The sequence below is a fragment of the Macrobrachium rosenbergii genome, chromosome 17, assembly GCF_040412425.1.
Source record: "Macrobrachium rosenbergii isolate ZJJX-2024 chromosome 17, ASM4041242v1, whole genome shotgun sequence".
Lineage (NCBI taxonomy): Eukaryota > Metazoa > Arthropoda > Malacostraca > Decapoda > Palaemonidae > Macrobrachium > Macrobrachium rosenbergii.
Genome location: NC_089757.1, coordinates 38,825,765 through 38,847,745, shown reverse-complemented (window position 1 = coordinate 38,847,745; position 21,981 = coordinate 38,825,765). Strand labels below are relative to the sequence as shown.

Below are 21,981 nucleotides of genomic sequence, written 5' to 3'. Positions count from 1 at the left end.
AACTAAAGATAAATCCATCGCCTAAATTATATATAGACTTGCAAACTACTGCATTGAGCAGGAAGACATTTTTCCATGCCTACTGAATCCTGAGATGCGATTATTTAAGGTTTATGGCTACCATATTGGATGCCATCTTTGTTTATATATGCTGTATGAAATCTTTAACAGAAATACATTTTACTTTTGCTTGGAGACTGCCTATAATGTGTATAACCAAAACAAATGCATAAAAACATGACCAAAGGCACATGAGTCCCATGTTAAAACCTTGACTAGTGGCCATCTTGAAAAATGGCAGCCATTTTGGAATTTTGAGTGCACACCCAGTAATTTTCAAAAAGTGGCCTATGGAGAAGATATGTACCAAATTTCATGCTTGTATCATTAACTGAAGTATTTTAGCGAAAAATTTATTTTATCTGCTGCACTATATGAAGCAAATTTGCTTCTTAATTTGCAAACTCATGTTGTGGGAAAAATGTAAGACTAAGACCAAAAAACAACAAAAGTCTTAAGCAGAATAATCTTGAGACACAATAGCTGAAATGATGGCAGGATATAAAATTTGGGCCAAAGGCCAAGTTCTGGGACCTATGAGGTTATTCAGCGCTGAAAGGGAAACTGAAAGTATAAAAAGTTTAAAGGTGTTAACAGGACGAAAACCTCGCAATTGTACTGTGGAACAATAATTAGGATAGCATGGAAAGTAAGACGGAAGAAAGAGAATATGAACAGAGATATAGTAAAAGGAATGAAAAAGACTGCAGCTAAGTGCCAAAGGGGCACCACAAAGAATGCCTACAGTGCACTGCGTGAAGTGCATAATAGCTCTACTATGGGGGCTAAAATGATGGCGAGGAACACAGTGTAGTGTATGAATATGCAACATGGCCTGGCACTAACTGGCTCAGAGTATAGCATAGCTCTGACTGGTCACGCCCTTTTCTTACTGAGTGGCCGAAAAGATGCACAGCTTTCCTCTAAATGATGTGTCACTGGTTACCGAGTCTCCCTTAACTTGAGACCACCTTGACGTGGTGCAGGAGCTCTTGAACCCCTGGAATTTGTTCCGTGGTTTTAGTCTAAGAGTCCTAAATATTATAAATTATCAACTTGGGTTAAGTCTTGCAGAATTTCCCACTTTTGGTAAAATTTATTCGGCCTGATAAATAAGAAAAGGTATCATAGCTGGGACTGGGGTTTATATCCGAAGCTAATAGTTCGAGCTGTGGTAGGATCATCAACTACCCGATTGTGTTTAGACCTGAGGGATATCACATTGATAGCGCAAGAACAAAACTATTCTGCAGAGCTGGGATGTGGATTCCAGGGGCGGTCTGGTTCTGGGGATAGGGATCTCAACATTCTGTCTGGTTTGCCCATAATATGATAAGGGTGGGGATTACTGTATTCTTTTGATACTCTCAGTTCCAACAAGCGAGTTTGGCTTGCACTTGAGCCACCATAATTGTATGGGCCATCCCCTGTGGGGAAGAGTAAGGAATGGACATTTTGGAATCAGCTCTTACTGGTACCATTGGTAAAAGAATAAGCTCCATGACAGGCGTATGATATCTTTTTAAGATTTTCAGGAATATCTTTTTCCCTACCTTCGATCTTTATGAGTAACAATAAATCAAGTTCTTTGGTGATACCGTTTTGGTACAGATGATGACCTCTGCACCCTCCTCTGGCAACCTGTGTTTGGACATGGCTAGGAAACCTTCTAGTGTAATTACACTGGAATTCTATACTCCAGCATGAGCAAAGGGAAATTCACCAGGAATGTAAGTGAAATAGTACCAGGCACAGTTGAAACCTCATATGATAAGTATTTGGCCTTTAATATGGAAGATGCTAATTGTGACATTTTTAATGTATATAGAGACATTGTGAAGTGTTGTGGCCGAGAGCCTAAGATATCACTTGAAGATCGAGGAAAACTGACAATAGACTTGGCCTCAGCAAAAGAAAGTGAAAAATTAAAAGCATTTATTGCATCTTGGAGGAGTTATAGTAGACTGCTCAGTACAAGGGAATGATATTTGTACCCCAACTGATGATGTGATTAAAATTGAAAGAAAGAAGATGATCAATGGAGCCCTAGTTCCACTTCCAAATTTCATTATTACATTTAATTCTACCCACTTACCTAATGTAATAAAAGCAGCATGGTTACGTTATAAGGTTAAACAATATATCCCAAGACCAAGGATGCGTTTTCATTGTCAAGAATTATGGTCATATCTTAGGATCCTGTAGGCAGAAGATACAAGGAAAGCCTACCACTTGTGCTAAATGTAGTGAACCAGAGCACAGTATATAAGGAGGCAAAATGTATACGTAATGGAGACAATCATCCATCTTCTTCACAAATTTGTGATGTGTACACCAAAGAAAAAGAAATCCAAACATTAAGGGTAATTGAACATATCACATTTGTAGAGGCAAAACAGAAAGTATTAAACTAGAATGTTAGACCATGAATATCCATTTCTAGTATTGCTGCTAATTGAAGAAGAAACATGAATGCTACCAGAGATGCTTGCTTCCTTTAGTAATGTAAAGGGAAGGTCAGTGGCGACCTGCACTCGTGCCTCTTTGGAGGGTGCACCAGTAATTTCTGGCACTCCCTCCCACCTCTCTGAAGGGTGCACTAGTTATACCTGGTGTGTCCACCTCTTTGGAGGCTGTGCCAGCTGTAGCTAGCACTCCTGCCTTTTTGAAGGCTGCATTATCTGCATCTGGTGCTTGTGTCTCCTTGGAGCCAGCACCAACTATGACGGGTGCTCCTGATGCTTCAGTGAATACATCAATTGTGTCTGAAACTTCCACCTCTCCTCAAGCAGCACCAGCTTTGTCCGATGCCCCTGAACTTCAAGTTTTCTTAACAAAGATGCCATCAAGGGTGCCCAACTCCAGTAATACTGGGAGGCTGTGCCATCTGTAGTAGGTTCCTTCTCCATGGAAGCAGCAACTAGTCGACTTTAAAATGGAAGGCAACCTTAAATAATCAGTCTCTTCTGGAAAAAAAAACAGGAGCAAGGCAATAGAATTAAAGCACTTAAAAAGGGCTCCAGTTTAATGGCCTCAAAATCTAAGTAGAATTCATTCATTTTCTCTAGTGGGACTGTCAGGGATTAAGAGTTAAAAGGGAATAACTAAGGTTGCTCATATCAGAAATGTCACCTTTATGTATAGCTTTGCAGGAAGACTATGACTGGTAATAATGCGTGTCCAAGCCCACAAGAGTATGCAACCTATCATTCCCTTATAACATAAGCAGGAAGCCATGGCGGTGTAATTTATATATTGATAATGACACCCCACAAAACCCTATCAGTATCCAGTCTACAATGCAACTGATACGTGTGCAGGTCCATTTGTAAAAAATATGCAGTATGCTCTCTCTATCTGCCACCTAGTGAAGTCTTCCCCACTGATGAATTTAAACCCCTTATTCATCAGCTACCCTGTCCCTTTGTTATTCTGGGAGATGTGAATAGAGTAACACTCTTTGGGGGTGATATCTTTACCAAACAAAGAGGAAATTGCCTGTGTTCCATTATAGAAAGTGAAACTGGGAATTCTAAACAAAAGGGAATCTACACATTTCCATGTTCAAACAGGCACATTGTTAGCAAGTGACTTATCTATATGCAGAGCTGACCGCCTTATTGATTTTAATTGGAGAGCGATAATTAATAACTTTACCAGTAACCATTTTCCAATGAATGTATCTTCAAATCCTACATCTTCAAGGTTACCTAAATGGAACATTGGTAAAACTGATCGTTGATGACCTTTCAATATGTTTTGTAGCAACAAGATGGCAAAAGCTAATTGCCACCTTCAACTCTGCACTGATAATACAGGTTTTTGGCTGGTAAAATGGTAACCATGTACTTTTGCCATGTAACAGGAGTCCATCCTGATCCAGATCTGTTCATACATGGGCAGAGAATTCCATGTGTTGGTGAAACAAGGTTTCTGGGGTTTATTTTTTGTAGCAAGCTGATTTGGATTCCAGGTCTTAAATATATTAAGGCAAAATTCTTGAAAGCAATGACTGTGCCAAAAGTTGTGTCTCACTCTTCCTAGGGTACTGACCAAACTCAAATGGTGAGACTATATACAGCTTTGGTCTTTTCAAAATTAACTTTTGGGTGTGAAGTGTACACTTCAACAAAACCTAATAGCCTTAAAATGTTAAGTTCAGCTCACCATGGAGGAATAAGATTGACTACAGGAGCATCTTAGTCATCTCCCACTAAGAGCATGTTTGTAGACACTAGTGAGATGCCTCTGGACCTACAATACCAGCATCTGCTGGTTTGGAGCTGTTACAGATTTCAGGCTCCCTAAGTCCGTAACCAGTATTTGTATCAGAAATGAAAGACATTGTCAATAACATGAAAATCACCCAAAACAACTCCAACCATTTGCTTTTAGAGTAAAATGTTTAACTAGTTAATTACATATCCCAAGGATGGACACTTTACCAGCTAGATATTCGATTAGCCTTCACCATCAACCCTTCCAGAGGTAAAATGCTGTAGATATTTCAATTTGATGAAAGCAGAAATGTCCAATGAAGCAATGCGATCAATATTTTTAGATCATTCCACCCAACTTAATAACTCTTGCAGTTTTCACAAGTGGCTCAAAGTCAGATACTGTTGTCGGCTTTGGAGTGGTTTTCCTGATGTAGAAAGAAGTGGGGATTATCATTAGTTGAATCTATTTTTACAGCAGTACTGAATGCAGTTCTAAAGGCCATAAAGAAAATTTTAACTGTCATTGGAAAAAGTTTTACTTTTATTGTGGCTCAAGCAGTGTTCTTCAGTCTTTAGAATCTTTTAGCCCTTTATACCCACCGATTTCAGAGATTATGGAATGGCTATTGTTAGTGAAAAGAAGAGGTAAAGAGGTAACTTTTTGCTGGGTGCCTTCCCATGTTGGGGATCTTGGGAACAAGCAAGTTGCTAAGTCAGCAGTCACCTCCCAGAACCCAGGAGATGTCTACTACTATATAGGGATATAATTCCTCTTGTAGGTAAAAAAATGAAAAATACTGGCAGTCCTTTTGAGTAAATATGGAAACAAACCAAAAGATGCGCAGTATTACATTATCAGTATCTCCTTGGTCATATCCCTATATGCCAAGGAGACTAGAAAGGATTGGATATACAAGACTGACTCAGGGGTTCTTGATGTCAGGTGAAAACCCTTCATTCTGTGATGACCGTATTGTGCCCTTGACTGTGAGACATTTGCTGGTCGAAAGTCCGAGTCTTGGGAATCTAAGACATAGGTTCCTCTCTTGGGGCCCCGACAGAGATGGACATTTTTCCTTGCTACGATTCTCAGAGATGATTGTAATACAGAGCAGGTAACTATCTTTGTTAGGGAGGCAGGCCTCCTCAACAAAATTTAGATCATATACATGTGTAGTATGTATGTATAGCTGATATGTATTTACAGATATGATTATATATATACATATATATATATATATATATATATATATATATATATATATATATATATATATATATATATATATATATATATATGTGTGTGTGTGTGTGTGTGTGTGTGTGTGTGTGTGTGTGCGTGCGTGTGTGTGCGTATATATTATATATATATGATATAATGCGGAACTCCCTTAAAATTTTTTTTGTTTCATTTAGTTTTACTATGGCGTTAATATGCTAGATGGGGTAACGCCAGTTTTAGTAACCATAAACCAATCATCAATCACCTGCTTACTGAGTGGCAACTGGTCAACAACCCCTGTGATTCTAAAGCAATATTCAACCATAAGAAATGCTGGCAGATTATTTTAATAAAAACCACAATGCAGTTTTCTACATGTGGCTTGAACAACCAAGAAAGTGGCACACATAGGTATAGGAGGCGGGGAGAGAGAGAGAGAGAGAGAGAGAGAGAGAGAGAGAGAGAGAGAGAGAGAGAGAGAGAGAGAGAGAGAGAGAGAGAGAGAGAGAGAGAGAGACTCCCCCCCCTTGGATTTGGGAATCTGCTAAAATCGGCAAATGGGATGGGATATTCGGGCATTCGGGAGAAGAAAAACAATTCTATAATTTAGAAAAATAACATGAATAAGAATAAAAATAATGATAAACTTGTATTTGTAAGTTAACCACGTAATGAATAACTGCACATGAATTATGATTCTCAATTTATCATTTACTTTAGAACATCCCCATTCGATTACAAAAACCATCCTACTCATTTTCTATGAATACAAGACTCCGTTTTTCCATCCTTGCTGGCGATGGAGGAGGCGGGAAACTCCAACTGTCAACGAATCTCCCACAAACTCTGCTAGTGTTTGGACCACCGCGTCCAGGGTCTATTTATTGGCTATTTATGTAAGTTTATAACATTACAACAATTCAGTTAGCATTATGAATAATCATTTATGTGTTTGATATGTAGAAATAGGAAGATAAATCATGAAAAATCGTTATTTTAGGATTTTTAGCCGTACATTTATGGTACACTTGTCTAGGTCAAACATGTTTATGATCGAGGAAAAGAAAGTTAAAAGGACTGAGCCACTTCCGTTCATTTTCTATTGTATAGCAGAAAATTTTTCTCGTGCTTATTTTAGGGTTTTTGTGGTGTAATGATGTATTTATAAGAATGATAATAGAACATAGACCTTCATTTAAACATGTGATAGCTTTATCGGACCTCGTTCACGATCATGGGAAACAAGTTAGGTAATTTTCTGCAAGTTGCCTAAGTCCGATAAGTCGTTCTCGTGCTTGAGAAGACTCAAAACCTACCTTAGATCTGCTATGGGCCAAGATAGGCTTTCAGCATTAGGACTTCTCTGCATTGAAAGAGGTCATGCCAACAAGGTAGACATTAACACTATGGTGGATGTATTTGGCACACGAAAGGTAAGAGACAAAATGTTCTTCTAATTTATCCCCAAATACATTATAACCTGTACCAGCGTAATACAGATTTTCAATTGTACTTTGATATCTTATCTAAATGTAGTTGGTAATCTGTTACTTGTGCCCTATGTTGTGAAAAAATTGGATTAGTTTTTTCTCGACAATCCTTCACAACATTCAGGATAAGCGAGGGGGAGTGGTAAGCAGGTGGCAGAGTTCGCGCTTCCCGTTTTTCTGTAAATATGTTCTAGTATTTTTTGTGTCCGGCCAGTGGCCTGCATTATCTGTATCAGGAATATTGGAGAGGCTCTTTTTCAATAATTCAAGTCAGTTCTTCAGTAAAGTAACCTATGCAGAAATTTTGAAAGGGAACCGAGGTGATGACGAGACATGCAAAGGGGGCAATACGCGTCTTTATCAAGGGCATATCATTGAGGTAAGCTGAGTACTCTCCAAGTCGTCACCTCCCCAGCCAAATTCTTCATTTTATGGTCAAGAGCTGGTTCCTTTAGTATGCTAAGTTAATCCATTCGCATTTTTGCCATCAGAGGCTTGATGTAGTTAATGTTTTGTTAAAGTATAGCCTGATTATTTCGAAGTGAGTTTTGTATAAAATTTTAACTTCCAGAAGCCATACTTTTGAGTTTCGCGTACCTTTTTCAGAGTTGTCCTATACCTGACCGAGTGGTCCTTATGTGTCAATGTATGTTTAATTTAAATAGTCTATTTTTTAAATAAAATTGTAAAACCCTACCTGATCTTATCTTGCTGGACCTTCACTTCGATGTTTGCTGATAGTGCCCTTCAGGCCTGATCATCCCAGTCCCATACCATCTGGGACTTAGAACCCTCCCAGTCGTGGGGAAAAAATTCATGACATATGGTCCTTCGAACCGGATGGTCAGTATCAGCGAGCATCAGGAACGTCCACCAAGTGATGGTTTTACCGAGCTGGCTGAGGAAGTGGCGAGAGTGACAAGGACGTAATGGAAGTTCAGAGTACTGCGATCATTGTTGTTTTGCTGACCGATGTGGTAGCTGAGGCCCATCGTGAACTGTTGGAGACACGCTATGGCTGTGTACCAGAATCTGATCGATCGCATTAAAGCCAATGAGCAAATGTTGAGAAACTTCTATTTGACTAGTACAGTAAAGTTTGAATCAAGCTTTGAATTGTCAATTCGTCAAGTGCTCGATGGAGCGAATAATGTAATTGCCCTTCTCCTTACCAGAACTGAATTCCTTGCTAGCATATCGCAGCAACAGACTAGATTGCCGAAGTTGAAAGAACTTCCTTTACCTGTGTTTAATGATGAGATTAGTGAATACACTACCTTTAGGGAATTGTTTGATGTTCACGTTAACAGACATACTGATTTAGGTAACATAACTAAGTTTACATATTTGCTTGGTGCCCTTGAGAAAGAACTGCTTAGAGTAGTCAAGGCTTTAAGTGTAACGGCTGCTAACTATGACGTTGCATTAGGGTTGTTGGAATGTTGCTGTGGTAATCAGCAGTAAACGTTAGTTGTTTTGCATCGGCGAATCGCCAATATCTTTGTTCCCAAATTCAACAGTGTGGATTTGAACAATTTCCGCATTGAGTTGAGTGTTGTTAGAGCAAATTGAATGCTTGAGTACAGCAGATGTGGGGCAGGGAATGGTCATGAGTTTGATTAATCAGGAGCTCTCTGAAGGCGATTTATATCATAAAGTTGTGGATTACTTGAGAAAGTGTGATTACACTTTAGATGAGTTTTTTGAGGCACTTGATTTCCTCATCAGGAGTTTGGAGGACGATGCATTGCAAAAGGGAGAGGACGAGTCTGTAAGACCTAAGACAGTTCCATTTCAAACCCCTCATACTAGAAAGTGTCCATTTTGCCAAGGTGAGCATTCTGCCAGCGAATGTAACAATCACACCACCTTTGAAGACTGAAGGCAACAACTAATGTATTTCCGTAGGTGCTTTTAATGTTTAGGCAAAGGCCATAGTAGCATTCAGTGTAACACACAGAATTACAAACTGTGTAATGGTAGACATCATAACTTGATTTGCGATAATAATGCTTTCAAACCTCAGTCAAATGCGCCTACCGAGCAGTTCAGCAACGAAACTGTACCGAGTCTGTCATTAAGTCATGTCACATCTAAGCCAGTAAAGGGCCAATGTAGAGATAGAAATCCCGAGGGTTCTAATGGAAGTAGGGTAAGTGGGAAGAAAAAGAGTGATGAAAAACCCTGCGTGAATGCCAAGTCAGTAAACACGTCTGACTTAGGCCTACCATCGACAATGTTATCAACCACGTTGGCCATCTTGTGTGCCCAGGGCCGAGAGGCTCCGACCAGGGTGTTTTTAGACACCAGGAGCCAACGTAGTTTTGTTTCGAGTCGGCTAGCCCAGAAATTAAAGTTGCCAGTAATAAAGAAAGTCTCCTTTAGTATTGCACCATTTGGTTCTAATGTTATTAATGGTGAATATGATTTGGTTTCTTGTGAAGTTCAAATGGGAAATAGGGTAATAAGGACAAAACTGGTAGTGCATAACAATGTGACCACGCCCACCTACAACTTGGGCTTAGTTAACAAAACATCATTTGCAAAACAAAGGGTACAAAATGGCAGGTGAGGAAGTTCGTAATGTCATTTTGAAAAATGTGAACGTGCTGATCGTAGTTGACTATTTTAATCATTTCGTCCTTGGTATGGACAAGTGTGATGGAGTCAGTCTTTTCGTGACACATCAAGGGGTGTCCCCTTATGGGAGGGTCCCACAGTGGGCACTTGAGGGAATTGACATGACTGCCATGAAAGCCTTGTGTGTCTGCCAAACAGTAGAATTGACCCATGATATCGATGAATGGTGGCGGCTTGATACAGTTGGTATCAGTCCCAAAGAGCAATTTTCCATCTCTGAGAACGTAGCCATCCAAAAAGTAAAGGACAGTGTAGTACAAACTGATCAGGGTTATCAAGAGTCTCCCCTTTCACGATGAACGACGTCTGAGTGTCAATTACCGTAATGCCATTGCACAATTAAATGCTTTAGAAATGAGATTTGATCGAGATCCTAGTTAGCGAACCGCTTATGAACAAGTTCTTCAGACTCATTTTAGGGTAGCTGGGAGGGCAGAGTTAATAAAATCGTTTTATGTTGACAATTATATTGCCACCTATGCTACTGAGGGAGAAATGTGGGATAATTATTTAACTGTTAAACAGCTCTTAGATGAAGCTAACATGCCATTGATCAACGGGTAGGAGTTGAAGAGCCCACTGAGATTTCTGTGTTAGGAATGTTATGAGATAGGAGTAGTGATCAATATTGTGCTTGAAACCCTTCAAAGGGGTGAGAGAATTGTCTAGTAACTGGGTTCCCAAGAAATGTAGGATCCTTTCCTTGTTAGTATCTAATTTTGATCTGTTAGGGGTGGTCAGTCCAACATATGTTAGAGGAAAGTTGTTTTTACAGAAACTATGGGAAGAAGGTATGGGATGGGATGATGTTCTGGACACAGAAAAACAGACAAGAGGCTATGAAAATCCTGAAGGAGTTTGTCAATGTGCATAAATTAAAATTTAAGAAAGGAATTTTGATAGGCGAATCAGAAATTCATGTCTTTACTGATGCCTCAAGTAAGGCATATGGGGCAGTAGCCTACATCAGGGATGTCACTGACACGTCACTCAGGGGATGACGTCACTACAGCCACTGCCCCAAATATTAATTGCAGTGTAATGACAAGCAATGGAATCTGACATTAAAATTAACAATAAAAAAAATTGATAACTCTGCTCGGCGGCGTAGGAATTCTCTCACCACAGACCGAGAGAGAGAGAGAAAAAGGAGAAAAAAAAAACACTTGCGGATTTTGCGTTTCAACACACACAAGCAGTGAAGATACCGCAGTTACTTTACACTACACATGTTATATATACCTAAACACTCCCCAAAATGAATTTACGCCCATAAATCCCTATATAACATGTTAACAACCTTGCACCCCATGACGCATTATTAAACACACAGAGAGTCGCCTCGAGAAAAAGAATGATTCAAGTGTGCCTCACAATATCAGCTTCCTCAGCTCAATCGCTTAACCATCAAAACCTATTCTATTCTGAGATGCCAATACTAGCATTACTAAGATATGTCTCTTCGGAAGCGTATCTGTTACTATCTATTTATCTACCTATGTCTAATACTGCTGCCAACCACTGTTAGTGAGCCTGTTCCCCAAGTCAAACAGGGCCATCTTTTATTGTTTTATCTGTTTTAAGAACAGAATCAATCATCTTACTTCTCTAAGATGTCTGTGGTAGCGCAGCTCATCCCTAGGTCAGCAAATCCCTTCTCCTTTGTTGTCTTCTCTCACTAAACCTATCTTTACACAAAGGACTACTGGATTAAACACTGAAGTACAAAACTAGACTTTATTTGCAAATTTAACGAAAGTGGTTCAGCAAAAGCTACAATCATGAAATGGAGTGATTCACACCTCCTATCAACGGAAAACATAACCAGAGGAAATGCTGTTTCGCAAAACAAATCTATGACTACTTCTATATCAAGCAATACTAGTGAATAATACCCTGGTCGTCAAACACAGTAATAAGGCCATAATTCTTTTACACCACAATATATGTGATATAGTATGTAAGAGTAAAAGCCACCACTTTCAAAATCTTTGTCCTCTCAGGACGAAACTGGAGAATTCCTGTTGAAAGAAACATACCTGAAATGGTGTTGATTAACATACATTTTCAAAACAGAAAAATGCACACTGAAGAAGTACATGGGAAAATTCATCAGGCAGACATCAATCAATTTCACTGCAGCACTATTAGGTCTTCCTATCAAAAACATTGTCTGTAAAGAGATAAGTGTTCATGAATCATGGTACTCACTTTCTATGGCAACAAATAACAGATTTTCCAGTGGCAAACTTCTAACACTTCACTACTAACCAAACAAACCCAGATCTCTTAATGCAATCCCCCTGCAAGAGTCTGTCCCCTGGTTAATATACCATGGGAGATCGCCCACACACACACACACATACCTCACTGGAACCTGGGCACTTCCGGCAGCATCAGTTCAATGTTCGAAAGATCATGATCAAATAGCTCTCTGTATCCAACTGAGCAAATTTCAAAAGCCTGCATAAATGCACCTGCAGCAAAGAGCCACTGCCAGGCCAGCACATAGTTCTTCTAAAGTCATCCAAGATGTAATATATATACTGTATATATATAATTTTTTTATATACATATTCAGTCCATCAAATGCCTTTTGTGTAGGTTCCTTCCACTCTAACTTATTTGGTTGTTTCTTTCTCACTTGGTTAGACAGAGGAGCTGCTAGTTTGGCGTAGTTATTCACAAACTTCCCGTAGTAGCTTATCAAACCTAGGAATGATTTCACCAGTGTCTTGGTCCTTGGTGTTGCTGCCTCCTGGATCTTCATCAACTTTGTTCACCCATGAAAATCCTTTTACAGCTTACCTTGTCCCTGATTTAACACTTGGAAAGGCAGATAATCAGTCTTGCTTACATCACTTTAGAACTGGTCTTTAATCCGTTGATGTGTTCTGCTCATGATGCTATATGAATTAACATGTTGTCTACAAAATGGCCAGCGTCCCTGCTCCAGATTGCAGCTTCTTCATAACTTTGTTGAAAGTTTCTGCAGATTACATTAAGGCAAATGGCTTCCTCTTGAACTGGTAACATCTACCTGAAACTAGTGTTTTCATTAGGATCTGCCAATATCACTTGGTGGAGTCCAGCCTGGTAAAAAATCTGTCACAACAAAGTTTTACCATCATAGCCTCAGGATCTACAATGGGTTCATTGCCAAACTTGGTTATGGTGTTATGTTGATGGTAATCCATGTGGAGCCTGTTTGATCCATTCTTTCTCCTCACCATCACTACTCGAGGACAGCATAGACACTGACCTCAGCTTCTCCCTTGATCAGTTCCCTAGTAGCATACAGTAAAGGATACATCTTGCTCTGATATCAATTTTACGCAGTTTTCTTCCAATGAAGTTTGTCCTGGGTTGCTATATAAGATGTCTTGGTATTCCTCGAGCAACTGCAATGTCTGCTTCTTCTGCTGCTTGCCAAGTCTCCATCAATGTTGACATCTCTGTACATCTTTTCTTCCTTCTGTAGTCAAAGTGCCAACCAGTCCTCATCTGGGATTGCTTGGTCCTTGTCATTTTCCTTCTCAGTGATGGTCACATCATTTTCCTTCTCAGTGATGGTCACACTTAGGGATCTTTCTTCTAGTACAACAGTCACTGCTGCTTCACTCGCTTCCCTCTTGTGGGATGTTTATGTGGAGAGTTAATTTTTGCTGACTTCATCTTTGTAGTCCATGTGATTAATTGGCTTCTTGACTTAGTAAGACTCTGTCCACTACAACATCAACTTGCTTGCCTCTGCTGGCCGTAACATTACCACTTTCTCTCCCAACTTGAACTGACAGTCTCGACCTTGTTGTAGTGATGCTTTTGGTGTCCCTGTTCTGCTTAAAGGCTCTCCCTGGCTAGTTGACATGTCTCTTCCAGGTGATTCATCTACTCCAACATGACATCTTTACCTTGGAGCATGGTTTGCGGATAGTGGCAAGCTGGGTGATGCCATTAGTCTGCACGAGAGTTGTAGTGAGGCAGTAACAAATAAGTTTACCATTTTTTGTATGGCTAACAGCCAAATGCCATATGTATATAAATAATGAGTTTTCGATGCAGCGGTTATATCATGTTATATAGCTGGATGACTAATAATATTAAAGGCATAGAAAAACAGTATAACTAGTTAGCTAAAGTTTGGCTTGGTGTTCAAAAGAACATGAGCATTAAATTATGTATACTGGAGGCAGGCATTATGCCCGGAAAGGATATCACAATAAGAAAACAAAAGTCCTTTTTGGTGTCCAAGAGAGAAAATACAGATGAAGAATTGCCATTTAATTACTTTTTGATTTGTGGAGAGATAACAGAACTCCAGGTTATAGGTTTTTTTTAGTAAATATTAGAGCAAAATGATGAACGAAACTCAATGGAAATATTTGCATGAGGTATGTGAGAGAGCTGAAAATGCCATGAAATTCAATACATATGTATTGGAGTTAAACCCCTCCCTGAGTGTACAGTAAACCCCCCGTATTTGCAGGGGATGTGTACTACAACCCCCCCGTGAATAGTTAAAATCTGTGAATAGTTAACACCCATTCCCTCTAAAAATGCTTATAATTGCCTATCTTGAAAGTTCAAATACCAAATGTACACATTAAACTAGCATCCTACATCAAATATACTTTAAACTATTATCCTATTATTGTACTAATCTTTGAAGTGATATTATTAATATCATTTCAAAGTCATCTTAAACATTTTACCCTTAAAAATATATATGTAAGTACTTCTAACCCTTCATTTTGTGCAACTACTACTACTACTACTACTACTACTACTACTACTACTACTACTACTACTACTACTACAATGCTTCGCCTAGAGTTGCTGCTGCATGGTATATAGCAATCCTCCCCAGCCTAGTATTTGTTTTTATCACGGCCACAGGATTCTCATCCTCGCTTACCAAAGACTTTGGCCCTTTTCCCAGTCATGTGCAAGGTCCAGAGTTCCCAAGATCCACTACAACTAATATCCTTGCTTGACAAAATTCATTTTGTTAACCTGACTTTTCTGATGTACAGAATTCCGAACATCTTCATAAGCTAACGATTCACTGCCTAATAGTTTCGAAGCTTGGTTCTGTATAAGCTGAAGATGTTAATCTATGGCCACACAAGATTTGCACTCTTTTATCTTGACCAACAAGTTAGTGTCTTGTAAGTGGATAAGATTGTGATATTTCGAGTCTTGTTACTACATCACATACCTGAGCCTGTATGAATGAAGCAGGACCCACTCGTAAGTGTGTTGCACACACAAGGCAGTATCGTCGATTTTTTTCTTGCAGCACCCATCCTCAAGTCCCAGTTGTAGTTCTTATTGTCTTTTATTTTACATCACCTCCACATGGTCTCTCCCTAACTATCTGTCCAACTTCTTTCACTAGATTGCTATAATCATCAACTTTCATTGAAGAACAAGCTCTCCAGCCCCACCCTGTGAGAGTCTGGAGGCAACTCGGCAGTTTGGTTACACTGCTTTGTGTAATAATAATAATAATAGTCTCTCTGACCTTAGTGAAGTGCCGTGCAATGAGAGTATAGCACTGTTTATTATTTTAATAATGATAATAATGATGATAATCTTACCTGAAAGACGTAGCCATGGAATCACCAATGTTGCTTAGGCAGAGCAGCATGAGAGGAATTCCTAGTATCGCGTAAAGTATGGTAACCATCTTCCCCTCCAGCGTTTGAGGTGAGACGTGGCCGTACCCTTCGTGAGCACAAATGAAGCATAAGATGACTTGAGGATAAATGAATTGAAACGAGAAAATAAATCACAAGGTTATACGTCAGAAATTAATAAATAAACATATACGCTTTACTGCCGTGTTGACATGATGATCTTGCTGGAGATATATGGCTATATGTGCCTTATCTTTTCCCTTTCCAAAATTCAAACACGGATTCCTATGTCATTTACAACCCACCTTATAAAAGACAGTTTCCATTCGTACGATCCTACAAAAAAGAGAACTAATAGCTTACTTGAAACTGGGTAAAACTGGGGTACTTTAGATTGCTCATCGTGAAAATTGACTCGTATTTCTAAAATATTGCAAATGAGATACATAAAAAGCTGAAGAGCATTTGTAAGCCACACAGATTTTCAGCCAAGTGATGGAAAGAACCGTTATTTTGTATTACTGCAACTTGATAAAAAGAACAAATGACTTCCAATATTCCACAATGTAAGATATACACATTTTTCTACAGTTTTAAAGGAGGACGCTCTGCAAAAACAATTTCACATGTACAAGAGTCTTTATCAGGAAAGAAACAATGTTCAAATTGAGAAGAAGAATGGGGGGGAGCAAATAAAGACCATGTTTGAGCAAGACAAGCGGCAGCCTCTACTACTACTACTACTACTACTACTACTACTACTACCGTCACCAGTGATTATTACGCGCCAGTCGATAAATAGATAGTAAAGAAGGTTCTTTACATTGCCCCTAGAGATGTAGCCTTTTTGCCTTTTACAGGTCATTCATCCCTTCTGTCTTCTGCCTAACTTCTCCGGTTTTATTTAGCTCCAATTTCCTCTCTTTTTAGAATAAAGCCTTTGGATAAAACCTTGTAGAATCTAGAAATGGGAATCAGTCATCTGAATAAACTGCTTTATAAATAATGCTATTAGAACGCTGCTCAGTTGCGCCCAAAGAAAAAATGATTTCTCACATAAATCACTGAAGAACAATTATATGACAGATTAAGGATTTATCGAGGTCAGTCAATATTTTCTGTTCACTGCATATATTCCCTGACTTTTTTTTTTATTTTTTGAAAATCGGCGATATTTTCAAAAGGAAGGGAAGAATGCTGTTGCTGAATTAAAGTGCTTCAGTCACGTATCTTGGATGAATTCAGCCATTTACCGAAACTGCATAAGCACTTGACAAAAATTAGGCTAAAAGGTAGGGATGGTAACTGTTTCGCTTAGAGATGGAGTTGTACTGTGATACATAATTTAAACAGTAATGACCTAACAAGTCTTGGTAAGAATGATGCTGTTATAATGTAAAAGTTTACGGCAAAGAAAAGAGCTTTTTATCTGTTCATTTTCACGGGTGAGAATTCATCGAAAGTTCAGAAGCCGTGACAGTAAATATTTTCTGAACTCTTTAGGCAACAAGAGAAGTGAATTGCAGCAAAGGAAGAAAATCTCGCTCATTTCAACAGATCGCAAATCTCTTCGGATAGACTGTGTTCGGAATGAGGATAATATGAGGAGTTCCTGAGAACAAACAATTTTGCATCTTGAAGCCCAATGAGAGAAATTGCTATCATTTCTTCCATTTCGGATTTTAAGGATTCCCCCAGTGATAAGACCTGCTTAGGGAATCAGTTAGCTTTTTGCATGCTAAATTATTCACGAGAGAGAGAGAGAGAGAGAGAGAGAGAGAGAGAGAGAGAGAGAGAGAGAGAGAGAGAGAGATGCATGCACAGTATCATCAGCGCATGCATAACAGCTGGACTTGCAGGAATAAAATTGTAACGGAACTCATTTTTAACAGTAATTCACTGTAACTCAAGAGTCCTTTACTTTATACGTTAGATGTTTTGACTATTTGTGACACATTTTACTTACTTGAAACATTTTTGTATTATATAAAAAACACCCATTTTGAAAGACCTGCCATACGAAATCCATCATTCTTATCTGAAAGACATTCCCTTGTTTTTGGAGGACATCATCATTAGAGATCTCCCTTATTCGAGAACGGTCTTCCTTCTCTACAAGACGCCTCCCTCATTCGAGAAACGACTTTCTTACCTATGGTAGTGATGACGGTGAAGCAATAGAAGAGAGAGCCGATGATATTCCACCTCTCGCGCTGGTCGTCTGGTCCCTGGTCGTACAGCTGAGCCTCGACTGCCTCCTTCAATTCTCTCTCGAATTTCTCCAGCAGCTCCGTCATTTCGTCTTGCCAGATGGTGGAATTAAGGATGGACCGCCAGTGACTGGTATCTAAGAGACCTCCAGTTCGTTCTGACGAAAGGAACATCGTGAGCAATTTTATTATTCTGCGAAGACACACGTAATGGCTGAACACCAAAACCTTGATTATCTGAAGTAAAAATGCTTTTATTTATTTCTTGATTTCATGAGCTCTTCCTGTGAATACATGGAGTGAGAAATAACAGGTGATTTGCCTATTTTTTGAAATAATTTTTCAGTCACAGGAAAGTCTGAGGTGCCAGAAATGGCAAATATTTGTATTCCATTTATAGTTTATGGTAGCATTCATAAATTTAGAAATATCGTTATATCTCTTGGAAGTTGAAGGTTTAGTATAACCAAACCTTTGTGGAAATGCCACTGATAACAGAAGTTGTAAGGCGTTCAAATTCACCAAAGTATTCAACACTAATGGCAAAAACTGTAAATCAATGAATAATAATGAAGGGTATATCTGTTTTTCCTGTTCGATTCGAATAAGTTAACTCTATTACATACCCTTTATGTAATAAAACTATATATATATATTTATATATATATATATGTGTGTGTGTGTGTGTGTGTGTGTGTGTGTGTGTGTGTGTGTGTGTGTGTGAGTGTGTGTGTTAACCGCCCGGGTTCAAGGGCCGTCTTTATATTGAAGTATCTGTTTTAAGAACAGAATTTAGCATCTCACCTTCTTTGAGAGGTTTCTGGTAACTGTAGCCTTACCTGGGTCAGCAGATCCTTTCTCTTTCCATCATAAACCTATCTTTACACAAAGGCCTACTGAAATGAGACACTGAGATAGAAAACTAGACTTTATTAACAAATTTAATGAAAGTAACTCTGCAAAGACTACGATTAGGACATGGAGTGACTCACTCCTGATCAAAGGAACACATTACTATAGGGAACCCTGTTCCCCAAATAAGCATAGATATTATTTTACACCAAACCATAATAGACAATGACCCCCTTGTCATCAAGCAAATATAATAAGGTCGTATCAACCGCAATACAAGTCTTATAGTCTGTAAAAGTAATAACACCACTTCCCACTCCTTGTCCTTCCAGGACAATGTTCAAGTTTCCTGTAGGAAGAGCATTACATTATATTAGAATCCTGGAGTGGTGTATAAAAAATAAACACTTAAAATGGAAAAATGCATAATAAAAACAGAAGGCTTTCACTGCAACGTAAAATGGGCATTCCATATGTCTGAAAAAGGTACAAGTGTTAATGAGTAATCTTACTCACATTTCATGGACATCAGGAAACCGTTCCTAACAGTGACTGTCTTATTCACAAAACACAGCTCAAAAGAGCGATCACTAGCCACAAATCGAAGTGAATACCCATTCTATGGTTCCTCTGTAATACAGACATTAGAGAGCGCACATATGAACACATTCTCTTGATAACCCTCCCTTGAAACGTGACGTCACCGTCCAGTTCAATGTTCGAAGAACCCCACCTATAGATATCACAAGGTTTCCATCACTCTGTCACATTTCTCCCATGTGCTTAAAACGCCTTCGTCAGATCCCAAACACATACGTCAGACATTCCTCGCCACCAGCACCATTGCCTCTACAGCGAAAGTGCCCCGCCAGATCATCATCTGCCTTTTCCAAAGGTCACCTTTATGATTGTTACACACACACACATTATAATATATATATATATATATATATATATATATATATATATATATATATATATATATATATATATATATATATATATATATATGACATTTTTATCACACCGTGATTTATATACAATCATGAAGCTACAAATATCGCTAATATCAAATCCACGCTGCCTCGGGAATATCCCCCGATGGGGAATTATCACCGAAGGGGAATTTATAAGTGATAAATGGACGGCACTGCTGAGTCTCGATCCCACAACACAGACGCCAAGCATCCAGCGAATCCAGTCGACGCTAACCACTGAGCTATCAAGAGAGGTATAAGTTAACGCCGAGCCTGGTGTACTTTATTTACCCGTCGAGAGCGGGGAAATTGTACTTAGCTTCGGCATTAACCCACCTCGACCATGATAGTTCATTGGTACGCTCTCGACGGGTAAATAAAGTACACCAGACTCGGCGTTAACTTACCTCTGGGAATATTCTCAGTGGTTAGCGTGGATTTGATATTAATGCGATATTTGTAGACTTCATGATCCATTTATCACTTATAAATTCCTTCGTATATATATATATATATATATATTTATATTATATATATATTTATATATATATATATATATATATATATATATATATATATATATATATATATATATATGGTGTTTCAAATTAGAGCCCCCTCTACAGCATAAACTAAAATTGATATAGTCTGAAGAGCCTTGAAACATGGTACCTCATCATGCAAAAATGTGACTTCTTCAACAGATAACACATTTTCAGGATCTTTGAGGAAAGGAAATACTCCACCAGTAAGCACAGTTTCACTGGAGTATTTGCCATTCCATAACTGTCCTTTTTCTTTGATGATCCACATTAACCGTTTGGCTGTGAAACAGAAAAATTCCCAAACATTCAGGAAATTTCACAACTTGGCGATAGCGCATGTCATCGCTGATATCATCCAACTTTGCAGCCCAAATGATTTCATTTTTATGATTTGGCTTCCTGATTGTGTAAATGAAGAATTCATCTGATGCGGGAACATGGAGAAAGTCAGCTTCATCCCAATCTTTAAGAAATAAAGCACAAAACCATGCACAGTCTTCTCTCTGTTGCTGAGTGATGTTGGGCTTGCTGATAACATGAAATGGCTTGATACCAGATTTTTTCAACTCACAATATACAGCACTATAACTTATCTTCTTTCCCCTTTTTGTTTCTGGTTCAAGCGCCAATTTATGTACAGACTTTCTTAGTCTACCCACTGCCTCAGCTATGATGTCCTTTGACCCCTGAGAAAGGACTTCAGGCCTTCCAAGATTCTCACTCTTTTCACGATGACAGTCATATTTCTAATGTATTTAGCTATCCAGGAACGTGAAATGAAGGATGCGCCAGCATCCGTGGCTTCTCTGAAGGTTATATCCCGGATTCAGTCAATCCATCTGATTTCCTCCGAGTTATTAGCCATGGCTGTATCTAACTCCATCACTCAGTCTGAAAATACAAGAAATGTAAAATGAAAAATAGCTTAACAGAAACTTAAAATAATATACTTGGAGATAGGCTATAACAGGAAACTTCATAACTTTCAAATTGTTCTGTGGAGGGGGGGCTCTAATTTTGAAAAACCCGGTGTATACCAGGTGTTTCGAAATTAGAGCCCCCCCCCAACAGAACAAATGGAAATTTATCAAGTTTTCTGCTATACCCTATCTCCAAGTACATTATTTTAAGTTTCCATTAAGCTATTTTTCATTTTACATTTCTTGTATTTTCAGACTGAGTGATGGAGTTAGATACAGCCATGGCTAACGACTCTGAGGAAATCAGATGAGTTGACCGAATCCGGGCTATAACCTTCAGAGAGGCCACGGATGCTGGCGTATCCTTCATTTCACATTCCTGGATAGCTAAATACATTAGAAGAGATGAATCCTTTGTTAAAAGAAACTGGAACAAAAATCCATATGACCGTCATCACGAAAAGAGTGAGAATCTTGGAAGGCCTGAAGTCCTTTCTCAGGAGTCAAAGGACATCATAGCTGAGGCAGTGGGTAGACCAAGAAAGTCTTTATGTAAATTGGTGCTTGAACTAGAAACAAAAAGGGGAAAGAAGATAAGTTATAGTGCTGTATATTGTGAGTTGAAAAAATCTGGCATCAACCCATTTCATGTTATCAGCAAGCCCAACATCACTCAACAACAGAGAGAAGACCATACATGGTTTTGTGGTTCATTTCTTAAAGATTGGGATGAAGCTGACTTTCTCTATGTTGCCGCATCAGACGAATTCTTCATTTACACAGTCAGGAAGCCATATCATAAAAATGACATCATTTGATGTTTAGGAATTTTTCTCTGTTTCACAGTCAAAAGGTTAATGTGGATCATCAAAGAAAAAGGACAGTTATGGAATGGCAAATACTTCAGAGAAACTGCTTACTGGTGGAGTATTTCCTTTCCTCAAAGATCCTGAAAATGTGTTATCTGTTGAGGTAGTTACATTTTTGCATGATAAGGTACCATGTTTCAAGGCTCTGCAGACACAGGAGCTGCTTCGAAACAGTGGTATCGATTTCTTCTCATCAAGTGAATTTCCAGGTAGCTCCCCTGACCTTAATGTGTGTGAAAACATTGGTAGTATCTTAAAGGATCATGCCAAAGCGTGCACAGTGAACTATGATGGTATACCAAGCCTCGACGACCTGCGAAGAGAGGTGACCGAAGTG

The 21,981-nt window shown here is 38.9% G+C and overlaps 1 protein-coding gene across 3 annotated transcripts in view; it reads right to left on the bottom strand.

Moving 5' to 3' along the window:
* Positions 1–21,981, bottom strand: part of LOC136847885 (uncharacterized) — a 288,188-nt gene that overhangs the window by 37,818 nt on the left and 228,389 nt on the right. For all 3 annotated transcript variants that reach the window (XM_067119895.1, XM_067119896.1, XM_067119894.1), the window contains exons 3-4: positions 17,424–17,639; positions 15,233–15,359 (exon numbers count right to left, since the gene is read on the bottom strand). In XM_067119895.1, coding sequence (XP_066975996.1) covers positions 15,233–15,359; positions 17,424–17,639 — 343 coding nt within the window. The remainder of the gene's footprint in view (positions 1–15,232; positions 15,360–17,423; positions 17,640–21,981) is intronic.